This window comes from Camelus bactrianus, chromosome X (assembly GCF_048773025.1).
Source record: "Camelus bactrianus isolate YW-2024 breed Bactrian camel chromosome X, ASM4877302v1, whole genome shotgun sequence".
Classification (NCBI taxonomy): Eukaryota; Metazoa; Chordata; class Mammalia; order Artiodactyla; family Camelidae; genus Camelus; species Camelus bactrianus.
In genome coordinates, this window is record NC_133575.1 from 85,096,911 (window position 1) to 85,111,887 (window position 14,977).

General features: G+C 34.1%; 1 protein-coding gene across 1 annotated transcript in view; it reads right to left on the reverse strand.

Moving 5' to 3' along the window:
- Positions 1–14,977, reverse strand: part of RADX (RPA1 related single stranded DNA binding protein, X-linked) — a 69,244-nt gene that overhangs the window by 44,727 nt on the left and 9,540 nt on the right. Inside the window, exons 3-8 of the mRNA XM_010946131.3 lie at positions 14,721–14,913; positions 6,963–7,071; positions 6,672–6,763; positions 6,442–6,564; positions 3,445–3,549; positions 1,180–1,344 (exon numbers count right to left, since the gene is read on the reverse strand). Of these exons, the coding sequence (XP_010944433.1) occupies positions 1,180–1,344; positions 3,445–3,549; positions 6,442–6,564; positions 6,672–6,763; positions 6,963–7,071; positions 14,721–14,913 (787 nt within the window). The remainder of the gene's footprint in view (positions 1–1,179; positions 1,345–3,444; positions 3,550–6,441; positions 6,565–6,671; positions 6,764–6,962; positions 7,072–14,720; positions 14,914–14,977) is intronic.

Consider the following 14,977-nt stretch of genomic DNA (forward strand, 5'->3'; position numbering starts at 1 on the left):
CCAAGGAAATTGTGTTAAAGAACTGAAATGACAAAAGTAACAATTAGATTTGCAAAGTAATTTTACAACATGAAAATTATAAACTTGCTAAATAACTTAAACATGTGAGACTTTGTATTTATATTTGGCACCCCCTTACGTATTTTTTGTAAAATAGGCACATTTATCAGTTCAATTGTGATACAGTCTTCTAGTCTGGAGTCTTAATTTGAAGCAGAAATTTTGCATGTTGAAACTACAAAGTGTTACCTAGCCACTGCATAGAAACACACATTTTGATATTTTCTATATTCTACATACTATATACAGCATATACTACATACTGCTGACATTATGAAGTACAGGAGGATGCCAATATTTAGATAGGTCAGTATTTCAAAGTTTCTCTTTTTTTCCAAAACCATGAAATTATTCCATAGCTTTTCAAAAAGAATATACTTATGTTAAACTTTCCAACTGTCATATCTTGATTCTACTAAAATAAATTAATATTAGGCCTCTCATTAGTACTTATTCTGAATCTCATTGATTTGGGTTATCATTTTTATTTAAAGGCAGAGAACTAAATTATGTTATATCCAAAACACATTCGGCCCTCCATATCCACAGGTTTTGCAAACCCATGGATACAAAGGGCCAACGATGGTATTCTCTCTACTGAGCCATTTTATATAAGGGACTTGAGTGTCTCCAGATTTTGGTATCTGTGGGGGCTGCTGGAACCAATGCCCTGCAGATACCAAGGGACTGTCTATATATCATTCCACAAGAGTAGCATAATACAGTTGTCAGTATCTTGATAGCAAACTGTCCAGTGACTTCTTTGATATCTTTGGTCTAAATAATGTCACAGGAGTTGGGATCTACCAACTCAGATTTGATCCCAATGACCTTAAATCAAGGTATTATCTCTACCTAGTCATAGTCTATGTTCCTTTTTTCTTGTAGTCTAATAAAATTAAAACATTAACCTTTACAAGGCATGACATATGTTTTGATAAAGATCAAATTATCAATGAGTGTTGGTACACTTTGTCTCACTCCCATAAAAGAATAAAGATAACTAATAGATATGGCATAAACCATATATATATATATATGTATATATATATATATATATATATATATATATATATAGCATATAAACATATCATAAAGGACGAGAGATTACATCAGTACCTTTAACGGAACTACTGTACTTCGAAAATGTCTCTGGCACTGGTGGATAGGGGTAATATCCACCAATAACAGTATTCTTCAGTTCTCCAGAATCAGTCTTTGCTTTAACCCACTGATTGAAGTTTTTTACCTTGGGATCGTTGATATACGGCTGGCCTCTATGACCTTTTTGCAGGAAGGGTAAAGTGCAAAAATATGAGAAAAAAAACAAAAACAAAAAACAACTCACTGTAATAAACCACATGGACTATTTTTGGTATATAAACAGTTTAATATTATATCAGTCTTATGTCACCAAGAAAAGAAGCTAACTATGCAGCAGATAATTATACTGAATATGAATACAAAAATTATCAAAGACAGTTAACAAATCCTAGGTCAAAAAGGAAATTAGACATATGTTAGAGTTTACATGGACTAAACTGTAGCTGTCAACAGGATACTGAAAAGCCAGAAGGAAAAGAAAACTAATAATCTGGATTTTTCTAACTATCCAAATGGTTAGCATCTTTTTAAAAAACTGATTTTTATGTACTAACCTGAAGGTATGGCAGAATGTATGAACTAAACTGCCTATGAATATAGATCAGCATTTAAACTCATGTTTTTAAAACATACTTCAAAGTGTCATTTACATCTAATATTATTAGTATATATTACAACTGATACTCATATTTATTTATTTATTGAAATATAATCAGTTTACAATGCTGTGTCAATTTCTGGTATACAGCACAATACTTCAGTAGTACAGGAACATACATATATTCACTTTTATATTCTTTTTCATCATAAGTTACTGTAAGATATTGAATATGGTTCCCTGTGCTATACAGTATAAACTTGTTGTTTATATATTTTATACATATTAGTATCTGCAAATCTCAAACTTCCAATTTATCCCTTCCCACCTCCTTCCTCCCCTGGTAACCATAAGTTTGTTTTCTATGTCTGTGGGTCTGTTTCTGTTTTGTAAATGAGTTCATCTTTTTTTTTAGATTCCACATATAAATGATGTAATGTGGTATTTTTCTTTCTCTTTCTGGCTTACTTCACTTAGAATGATGATCTCCAGGTTCATCCATGTTGCTACAAATGGCATTATTTTATTCTTTTTTATGGCTGAGTAGTATTCCGTTGTATAAATATACCACAGCTTCTTTATCCAGTTATCTGTCAATGGACATTTAGGTTGTTTCCATGACTTGGATATTGTAAATAGTGCTGCTATGCACTTTGGGGTGCATGTGTCGTTTTGAATTAAGGTTCACTCTGGATATGATGTTCATATGATAAAATGAAGTATGGACAAAGATGCGTGTTACATCCTTCCTAGGACTCTTCTTTTGACAAATTTCCTAGTAACCAAAATGGCAGCATTCTAGTAAATACACCATTCCACACTATTCCCTCACTCATCTGAAAACTTTTATCTTTATTATTTTGCCCTGTTATCAGAGGGAACAGAGAAAAATAATATACTTGTAGATGAGTAGTGAGACTCTTCTTGCTTTATAAGTAAAATGTGAGAGAGTGGCCAAGATGGCAGAGTAGAAGGACACTCTTAGCTCACCCTCTCCCATGAATACACCAAGAGTGACATCCACGGACCCACCCATCCACTCAGAACACCTGTTGAACTTTGACAGAACATTGCCTTCTTCAAAAGACAAAATTCGCCACAAATCTGATAAACAAGTTTATACCATATAGCACAGGGAACTATATTCAATATCTTGTAGTAGCTTATGGTGAAAAAGAATACGAAAACAAATATATGTATATTCATGTATGACTGAAGCATTGTGCTGTACACCAGAAACTGACACAACATTGTAAACTGACTATACTTCACTAAAAAAAAGGTAAAATGTGAGATCCACGGACCAAAATTTGATGTATATTTTTGTTTTATTTAGTATTTAAAAACTATTGTTGATTGAATCCACATTGTGATACAAGGTCTACCATTCTTCAATCTATCAAGCAATGTATAATTATCCACCTTACATCAAGCAAGAATTAAAGTTAACCAAAGGATATAAATAAAATTCCTCAGTGAGTCACAAAATCATTGCTTTAATTGTAATAATCTGGAAGCAGTATATTTCATAGGCTAAACAGTCTTTGTTAAACCATTCTTAAATTGATAAAGGAGTTCAAAATAAAGCTATCTTGTAGTTGAATGCTATAATAGAAAAGTTAACTTAATGAAGAGAAGATACATTCTATTTCCAATAAATTATATACAAAGAAATTGCTCACCATTAATAAACACTCGGCTTTCATTTGTAGTGGTGAGGTAAAGCAGTTTAGGTACTTGAGCGTCATTTCGGACAACTTTCAACTGTGTACACACAAAGTATGTCACTGTAGAAAATGAAAACACTTATGAAATTATTTCTGCATTTCAAAGACGAAATACCAAGACCAGAATCTAACACAGTGCTTTTCAAACTTTAATGAACAGAGGAATCGTCTGGGACAATTGTTAAAATGCAAATTCAGATGCAGTAGTTTTAGTGTGGGCTTGAGATTCTCCGTTTCTAATGAGCTCCTAGGTGATACCAGTGCTGCCATCTTTTGACCACAACTGGAGCAACAAGGATCCAACACTTAACCTTTTCCTTTAGATAAAGGATCTAATGCTTACTTGTCCTTTAGAAAGTAAAACAGCTGCACCTAACTGAAGTCACTGCTTGCTGCACAGTTGAAGACTGCAAGAGTCTTTCTAATTGAGCACACAGCTGGGTGTGAACAGCTATTTCCTACAGAGAAAAAAAGCTGTTTCTCCAAGATGTTTTCACTGATAAACCCATCTAACATGGATCCCTGAATTACTCTGATTCCTCCCACCAGACAGGGCTACAGAGTATTAATTTGAATTTGCTTATGCAAGTGTTTTACTTGTGTTAATCTTAATTAGACTTTAAGCCTCAATGACAGGGCTTATATCACCTATTCTTTTCTGTTTCTCTTGCTAACCAACTGGATAGACTAAAAAGCATCCCTGGAAATGAGATTATAACATCTTCAGATTTCAACTACTTTTTCAAAAGCTATCAAATGTTTTTGACTGTCAGGTTACTTAGGTAAAGTTTGCTTATGCAACAATATTTTAAAATTTCAACTCATTGCACACCAAAACAGCTATGGTCTTAAAAATTAGGAAATGAAGAAATAAATATAAATACTTGTAATCTCACAATAACAGTAAGTTCTCATTTGAGAATAAATATTTCCCTAGAGCATGATAACATCTATAAATTCATTTCCTATCTCTCACATTTACTAGTTCTTTATTTTGTAGCAATGAAAATGAAGAAACTCTTTTCAAATAAGAATAATTCTCTAGATTGACATCGCTTTTCTTTTATTTTAAAAACTGTACAGACATGAGTATTCATGGTTAAAGATGTTGGTATAGGTATATTACAGAAACCTCTAATTCTAATTTCATGGTTGTTAAAAATCAGACATTTGGACCTTCTAGCTGTTTGACATCCAGGAAATTACTTAACCCCTTTGGAAGGCAGCTATGCTCACCACTATACCACCAACGCACACTACTTAACCCCTTTGGACCTGTTTCCACACCTGTAAATTTGTAAAAACATCAACTCTTTAAAAGGTGACTAGGAGTACAAAATGAGATAACATCTATGAGTACCTGATATATAGTAAACACTCAATAGTATTTCCCCTGAGTCCTTCACTTTTCTTAACCAAAAGTAAAAAAGTTGCCTTACTAACAAAGGATTCTGGTATTATCCCAGAAGACCCTTGGTCATGTTCCTCTTCAAAGGCCTAAAGCCCCCTTAATACTCATCATTTATTTGATGATTTTTTTCCTTCACACTTGGTCAAAAGATGAAAATAAATTGTGATTGTTGTCAACTATTGTACTAGAGTAAATCTTACCAAGGTCCATACAAACCTTTCTTAGAAATATATAATTCACATTATCACAAGAAATAGAACATGCATGCTTGGCAACATTTCTATGAAAAATAATTATCCAAAACTTGCGTCAGTTTGTTATTTAAAGTGGCTACAAAGAGAGAGTGACTTGACTATAAAACTCATCTAAATTGTCAGCAGGAGTCATCACTACCAATTATCTATACCCTGAGAGAAGTTACACAAAGAAGTTACATGAAGCCATGCCTTGGCTTTGGTCAAAACTCTCTATCCTCTCCCCCAGTAACAGTTGGGATGATGTTCAATTCCATTCATATATATTTAAAAAGCTTAATCTCACAAGCAGAGGGTGGACCCTAACAAAGTAATATCTGAATAGTGTGTAATACTGTCTTGCAATAGAGAATAAAGGGGTAGCAGAATCGCCCTGTATATGGATGGTCTCTAGGTCTCTTCATGTTCTACAATTTCTACCTTGTTGATGGTTTTAAAAAATTACACGTAGTCAAGATTGGGAACTTTCCCAATGTTGGCAAGCATTTAAAATCAGAATTTCATTCATATAATCATTTGCAAAATAGTAAAATACCATTCATAAAGTAGCTTTATGTTACAAATCAAAAAAAAGGAAAAAAATCACTGAAGTTGTTAAAAAGTATTAAATGTACTTTTTCATATCATAATAGATCTAAAGACTAACTTGTATAAAATATATGACATACCTAAAATGTCTTCAAATAAGTAAAAATAGTGGGAAAAATACCTATATATATAAATGAATGCAAGGGGGAAAGTTAACACTAAAGTAAGTAAAATATTGACCAGCTAGTATAATACCACCAACCTAATATTAATTTAATATTCAAATGGCCTATTTACCACTGTCATTATTTAATTATACAGTCTTCTAATCCTCTACCACTTAATTTTACATTAGTAAAGTCTTCATTGTCTTTAATGGGGTCTACTAAGTCAATTTCCAAATGACTATGAAGGGAATTGACTGCCTATGTTTTAGTTTCACTGAATCTTAAGCTTTTATGTCTGAAATCCTAACAATGGGAATTGATAAGAGCACCTGTTTTCTGAAAAGCTAGTTTCAATTCTAAATTAATTCTGAATAGAAAACCAGAAGGTGGTTAATATCTGTAATACCAATTATAATATTAATATAGAAAAATTTAAACTTGCTGTCAGACTGCTTGAATTTGCTAACACAATATCATGCCATTCTGTAAGTCAGTTTACAGAAGTCTACTAGGTACAGTCAGTCTATCATTTTTTTTAAGTTAATGCCCCCACTTCAAAAACTAAAATGACAAAAATATTGAAACTGAGTACTTGGGTAAATATTTTCAAAGATTTCTGGTTGAGATGTAGAAAACAGTTCCACTATAAATGGTTGTTCTGAAGTCCCATCAGCGATGTGAATCCAGCGATATGACCAAAAATCTTCACGGCTTTCTATATGGATAGAATATTAGAATAAATGAAGGTAACTGATTATGCACATATGAACACAGAATTATTCACTGAAATACTTTTTATGACTTTCAATTTCAAAAGCTTACCCTTCTTTTTTGACCGCTGGACTCTTCCTACAAAAACTAAAATGCCAACAACATCACAGATATGATTTTCTGGCATGTCATCCAGCTCTGATCTAAAAAAGCAAAATTGTTAAATAGATATTGTATTTTTAGGTAGTGAAAAAGCATTCTACAATAATGACTGTGAACATTTGCATTTATATAACTGGTACAGCATAATTTGGGGTAGATTTTGAGCAAATTATAATATATTGTTTCAGTGACTAACACTGAAAATTATTATTTGAGATATTTTACAAGAAGCTATTTTACCTTGTGATAAAGCGGTAATTTAATTTTGGCAATCTCCATTCTGGTTTCACCTGCTTTTCTGGAATGATCATTATATTAGTTGGAGGATCTCGAAGGTTCAGGCAGATTTCTGAAAAACAAATGTATTACTTTAATATGATATTTAATACATACAAAAGAATATACACATGTATAAAGCACACAGCAGAAAACAGACTGAACACTATCCCAAGGTCAAACAGATACTTCCTATAAGTTCTTCTAAAAGTTTTGCCTTTCACATTTAAGTATTTGATATATCTGGAATTGATTTTTATATAGTATGAGATAGGGATATAGTGTCATTTTTTTCCTTATAGATGAAATTGTCTCAATACTATTTACTGAATGGTTCTTCCTTCCTTGATGATCTGCACAGCACATCTGCCACATATCAAAATTTTATGTCTAGGGCTGTTTTTTTTTTTAACTTTGTATTGTGACTTGCTGGTCAGTTTGTCTGTATCTATACCAATGCTACATGGTTATACTTTATAATAATCCTTGATATTTGTAGGACAAGTCCTCACTCCCTCTTCAGCCCCTTATTCTTTTTCTTCAGAAGTGTCTTAACTATTCTTGATAATTATATGCCTCCTTATAAACTTTAGAATCTGTTGGTTCCAGGAAAATAAATCTGATGAACAGCACTGAATCTACAGATCATTTTGGGGGGAGCTGACATACTTATGAAATTGAGACCAATCTCCTACCTGGGAACATGGGATATTTCTCCATTTATTTAGGGATTCTTCAATGTCTTTCAAAAATTATTATAATCCTCTCCAAACAGGTCTTACATATCATCTGTTAAATTTATTTCTAGATACCTTATAATTATTTTTAACAAGGTAATTAAAGTTCTAAAAATTATAATTTCTAACTCTGTTATTGTTTATGAAATCAATTTTTTATATATTGATCTTATAGCTAGCTTTGCCCAGTGTCTTATTATCTTTAATACTGTGTGTTATTCTGGATTTTCTTTATAGAAGATCTAATTTGTGAGTAGTGACAGTTTTGTGTTTTTCTTTAAAATCCTTTGGTGGGTGGATAACATGGCAGAGTAGGAAGATCTTGAACTAACCTCCTCCCACAGACACACTAAAATTACAACTACTTACAGAGCAACTAAGAGAAACACATGAAGACTAGCAGAAAAGATTTTCCACAAATAAAGACATAAAGAAGGAACCACAATGAGACAAGTAGGAGGGGCGGAGATGTGGTATAGTCAGCACCCACAACCCCAGGTAGGTGACCCACAAACAGGAGGGCTATCATAACCACAGAGGTCCTCCCCAAAGAGTGAGGGGTCTGAGTCCCACATTGGGCATCTCAGTCCAGAGGTCTTGTACTGGGAAAATGAGACCCCCCCAGAAAATCTGGTTTTGAAAATCAGCAGGGCTTATGTTCAGAAGAGCCAGAGGGCTTTAGAAAACATAGTCCACTCTTAAAGGGCGCATGCAAAATCTCACATACCCCTAGTTCCAGCACAGAGGCAGTAGTTTTATTTATTTATTTGTTTGTTTGTTTCTTTCTTTCTTTCTTTATAGAGGCAGTAGTTTTAGAGGAAACTGGCTCGGGCCTACTTTCTAATCTTGGAGAACCTCCTAGAGAAGCAGGAGGCAACTGGGACTCCCCATGGGGACATAGGCACTGGCGGCAGCCATTCTGGTGAGCTCCTTCTAACACAAGGACACTGGTGCCAATCTGGAGTCCTCCCGCTAGTCTATTAGCTTCAGGGGCTTACTCACCAGCTGGTTGGCACCAGTCCTGGGAACCTCCCAGACCAAGCAGCCAGCCCTGTGGTGACCTAGCCCCACCCACCAGTAGGCTGGCATCAGCTGTGCTTCCCCTCTCCCAAAGCCCCCCTACCCACCTGCCCCAGGGGCCAGCCCCACCTACCAGTGGCCAGCACCAGTCTAGGACTACCTGGGCCCTTCAGCTAGCTGCCCTGGGCCCCGGTCCCACTCACCAGCAGCCAGCAGCCTCCACACAAGACAGCACTGGCAGCTAACCAGGCCGGGGGCCAGCACTGCCTACCACACACTCACAGTAGTCAGTCACAACAGGAGGGCCCACACTGCTCACACAGGGGGCAGCCTGAGAGCATATAGCCCTGGTGACTCATGCTTACATGGTCAATTAATCCATGACAAAGGAGGCAAGAAAATACAATAGGGAAAAACAGCCTCTTCAGTAAATGGTGTTGGGAAAACGGACAGCTATATGCAAAAGAATCACATTGGACTACTTTCTCACACCATATACAAAAATAAACTCAAAATGGATTGAACACTTAAATGTAAGGCCTGAAACTGAAAAACTTCTAGAAGAAAACATAGGCAATACACTCTTTGACATCAGTCTTAGCAATATATTTTTGGATCTGTCTCCTCAGGCAAGGGAAACAAAAAATAAACAAATGGGACTACAACAAAAAAGTTAAAAGCTTTCACACAGCAAAAGAAACTATTAACAAAATGAAAACACAGCCTACTGAATGGTTGAAGATATTCACAAATGATATATATCTGATAAGGGGTTAATATCCAAAGTATACAAAGAACTCATACAAATATTAAAAAGCAAACAACTAAATTTAAAAATGGGCAGAGGAACTGAATAGATAGTTTCCCAAAGAAGACATACAGATGACCAAGAGGCACATGAAAAGATGCTCAACATCACTAATCATTAGGGAAATGCCAACCAAAACCACAATGAGATACCACCTCACGCCTTTCAGAATGGCTGTCACCAAAAAGACAACAAATAACAAGTGTTGACAAGGATGTGGAGGAAAGGGAACCCTTGTGCAATATTGGTAAGAATGTAAATTTGTGCAACCATTATGCAAAACAGTATGGAGGACTCTCAGAAAATCAAAAATAGAACTGTCATATGATATATCCAGCAATTTGACTTCTACGTATTTACCTGAAGAAAACAAAAACACTAATTTGAAAAGATACATGCACACGAATGTTCATTGCAGCATTATTTACAATAGCCAAGATATGGAAGCAACCTAAGTATCTGTTAATAGATGAATAGATAAGGAGATGTGGTGTATATTTATAATGGAATATAACTCGGACATAAAAAAATGAAATTTTGCTATTTGTAACAACATGGATGGATCTAGAGGGCATTATATTAAGTGAAATAAATCAGACAGAGAAAGACAAATACCATATGATCTCACTTACATGTGGAATATAAAACACAAAACAATCAAACGAAATGAAACAGAGATACAGAGAACAAAAACACTAGTTGCTGGGGGGTTGGGAGCAAAATAGGTGATGGGGGTTAAGAGGTACAAACCTCCAGTTACAAAATAAATAAGCCAAGGGGATGGCTTATATACCATAAGGAATATGGTCAATATTTTAATAACTCTGTATGGGGACAGATGGTTACTAGACTTATCATGGTGATGATTTATGCAAATGTCAAATCACAAATCACTGAAACTAACATAATATCGTATGTCAACTATATTTCAATTACAAAATTCTTACGCTTTTAATGCATTTTGTCTTCTCACACTGGCTAGGACAGCCAGTACAACATTAAATAGAAATAGTGGGAGGCATGCATGTCCCCCATTTTAAAAAGGAATATTTCTAAATTTTCCCTATTAAGAGCTGTGCTTGTTGTTTTGTTTTGATTTTGTAAATATCCTTCATCAGTTATGGAAGTTTCCTTCTCTTGCTATTTTCCTTTTTAAATGTATGAATGGGTGTAAAATTTTAGTAAGCACCTTTTGTGCCTCTATTAGGAGGACAATTATCTTTAACGTCTGTTAATGTGGTAAGTGACACTTAGAGATTTTCATATGTAAGACCAACTTTGCATTGCTGGAGAACAATGCAACTTAGTCACAGTGTGTGATCATTTTTTACGTATAACTGAATTCAGTTTGCTAATACTCTATTTTGAATATCTGTACCTATGTTCAAGGCTGAAGTTAGCCTTTAATTTTCCTCTTTCATACTATTCTTTTTTGGTTTTGATTATCGAGGTTATATTGGTACCAAAGAATGAGTTAGAGAGAGTATGCCCTCTTATTCAGAGAATCTCTGGAATAGTTTTGGAATGATATATTCCTTGAACGTTGGTAGAACTTGCCTGTAAAATGATGTGTACCTGGGATTTTCTTTGTGAGAAGATTTTAAACCTCTGATTCAATTTCTTTACATTATAGAACAATCTGGGCTTTCCATTTCCTTTAATGCCAGTAAGTAATATTTTTCTAAGAATTTGCTATGTAGTAAACAAAGATTAAAACAGGATGAAGGTAATTTGACTTCTCATCCTGCCTATTATCATCCAGGTGACCAGAAAATCCATTTTACCTTTATGAGCTTTATATATGAGTGAGGAAAGTTTGTATCATATTACCTTGCACCTAGAAAATTGTCTGCATTTTACAAAGCACTTTCATTGCCATAGTTATTATATTCAACGTCCCTTCTAGCTCTAAAATGCTAGGATTTTGAACTAATTAAAAACCTCCTTCCCCCCCAAACCAAAAACACTTGATCCTTATCTCAGTATGTATTATTCACTACAGTCTGAAAATCTCAACACTTTAAAAGGTTTATTTTTGGGATATGCCAACTGAATACTATTTTGTAAAAGGACAGAAATGATATAGAAAATGGCTATATACAAAGCCATACATTATCAGCAAATAATGTTCTTTGTTTTACAGTAGAATTGTCATCTTTATAGGCTTCTGTTTATTTGGTCTTTTAAAAAATTACATTTTAGTTTCTATAACTTGGAACTACATGTGTAAATATGAAAAAATAAACCAAGGTAAATTACTTCATTGGTTTGCCTTCCAACATCAATACCTACAAGGCAGTGATAGTATCAAATTATTTTCTTACTGAACAACCCCGGCCCCGTCTACATACTCTTCCTTGTTTACCCTCTCATAACATTTAAACTCCCCTGTTACTACTCCTAACTCTTACTTACACACTTTCTCCCATCCAACCCATTCTCTTAGTCTCCATTCTTTCTTTGCTCAACCACATTTCTGTTCATTTTCTGTCCCCTTCTGTTCATCATTTTTTCTTACTGTTTATTGTCAACAGTCTTTCATTTTACTGTAGTTTGTTCATCCTACATATCTGTTACCCCGTTAGACTGATTTTAAGAGAACTCTAAGGGGATGGGAAGGGATAAATTGGGAGTTCTAGATTTGCAGATACTAACTAATGTACATAAAATAGATAAACAACAAGTTTATACTGTATAGCACAGGGAACTATATTCAATATCTTATAGTTACTTATGGTGAAAAAGAATATGAAAACGAATATATGTATGTTCCTATATGACTGAAGTATTGTGCTGTACACCAGAAATTGACACAACATTGTAAACTGACTATACTTCAATGAAAATATATTTAAAAAGAGTAGAACTCTGTATTACTTATCTTTGTATGTCTTATGCCTAGCAGGATTTACAGAACTGTCTTTTTCCCCTTCAAAAGATCACTACTCAGTTTTGGGATTTTTAAAGATCATTAATCAGTAGTTTTCAACCCTGGCTGTACATTAGAGTCACCTGAGGAGTTTTAAAGACACACAATGTCTTGGTCTCCTCCTCAGAGTAATTAATTCAGAATCTCTGAGGGTGAGGTGCTCATGGGTCTTTAAAGCTCCCCAAGTGATCCTAATGTACAACCAGGATTGAGATCTACTTACACACGCAGGCTCGACAGACCATGGCCTGCAAATGGCTGCCTGTTTTTCGCAAATAAAGTTTTACTGTAATGCAGTCATGCCTATTTGTTTACATTTTATCTCTGGCTGCTTTCACTCTGTAAAGCTGAGTGGCTGTGACGGAGACTCTATTACCTACACATCCTATAATATTTACTATCTGGCTTTTAATAAAAATAGCTTTCTGACCCCTGATAAAGGGGGGAAAAATCCTATTACTTATCGAAAAGGTATGAAATAAAATGGAGACTGATGTTAACATGGATATGTAAAATTGCTCTATAGACTAAAAGGTACATTTTGAATATTTTCTCATCAAGGCTTCCATTTTTAAAATGATTTCTGCATTTGCAATTATTCACTTGAAAGTGTAAATAGCCTCTCATATCTTAAAAAGTTTCCATTATGACAATCTGGCCCTGTAATTCTATGTAGCAGAGGTAACATAGAGCTCAATTCAGTTTCACCATTATGTTTTAATGGCTGTTTATCTACTGACCACATGCTGTCGATTGTCCTACTTTCCATATGTTTTTAAGGTTTAGAAGCAGCTATTAGTACAGACACATTTCTAGATTTGTCCACAGCCATGTAAAAACTGTGATTTATATTAACTCTCGCTATACCAGAAAACAGTGTATTTAGTAAAAAGAACAATAGGTTAGGTATCAGGAAAACTAGGCTTCAATTTTCACTATGCAGGTGACTTTTTTTTCCCTTTCCCACCTCCGCTAGCCCCTGGTAACCATAGGTTTGTTCTCTATGTCTGTGAGCCTGTTTCTGTTTTATACATAAGTTCATTTGTGTCCTTTTATTTAGACTCCACATATAAGCGATATCATATGGTATTTTTCTTTCTTTTCCTCTGCCAGTGATTTATTATGTGACATCAACAAAGTCATTTATCTTATGTGTTATTGACAAAGAATGTCTCAATTTTTACTAAAGCAATTTTGTCACCTGGATATACTTGGTTGTGGGAAAGAATTTATAAATTGGTAGACATAATAATACATGTTTTAAATCAGCTTCATCTTGTTAACTTTTACTACATTTTCTTAATTAAGTTCCAGCACCAATATCAGTTTAATTTCTCACCTTTCTATAATAAAGACTAATGAGATAATGGACTAATCATACCAAACTATGTAAGTAACTACTTGTTCATCCAGCAAGATATAATTGACATTTACCAAATGCTTAAGATTTTAATAAAAAATCATATGAGATTTTCCTAAATAAGCATATACTTAAGGAAATAATGAACAAAGGCTACAGTATCTGAACATTCTTTATGTAATTAAGCTTAATGGATCACCTAGGGACTTTAGAATACCTAGAAATACAGGTCCAGTACAAAACTATGACAAACCAAAACAATACTTAAAATTGTTGAGTGATGTGCCCTACAATTTTGAAAAATGGAAATGCAAAAAAAATCATGTCCACATCTGAAAGCAATCACTTAATATGTTAATTCTAATGCTCCGAAAATATTTAGGGTGATGCCAAGAAGTCAATACTAATTAGGCGCTAATTAGGACAAGCCCTTTCAAGATTACAGCAATTGGCAACATTTGAATATTGACTATAGGTTAGATAACAATATTGTATCAATTTTAAATTTCCTGATTTTGATAACTGTACTGTGATCATGTAATAGAAAGTTCTGGTTCTTAGGAAATATAGAGTGAAATATTATTGAAGTGTTTAGAGGTAAAGGAGTATTGACTATGGCTGCCACTTACAACAGTAAATATCTCAGATGATTTTTCTTAATAAATGCAATAATAAGCAAATATATTTATTAAGTGATTGCTTAAAAAATTTTATGGATAAATAAATTTTATGGATAAAGGAATTTAAAGGTTTGTCAGGTTCTGACAGCTGCAGTAATTTTTAAGGGATTTTGACTGACATAGTACTCTGCAAATTTATACAAACAAAATAGCCAACAAATAGCCAACAAATTCATTGAATACTTAACCCATTGTAGAAATTAGTTTGATCTGTGGATCCACAGGGAGAGGCTGAATCCTGAATGGATAACTCTTTTTAACAGAATAATCTTGAAGCAGAAGAACTAAACCAACACGCAAACTTTTATACCATTCAGGACACAGGGCATTCCACATAATCACTGACACCGTGCCTGAACTGTCAGCAACTTCCAAAAAGGTCTAGAAAAAAAGAGTAAAAGCACATGCATATTTGTTAGTTTTACCTACAGCGTGCTCAAATTTT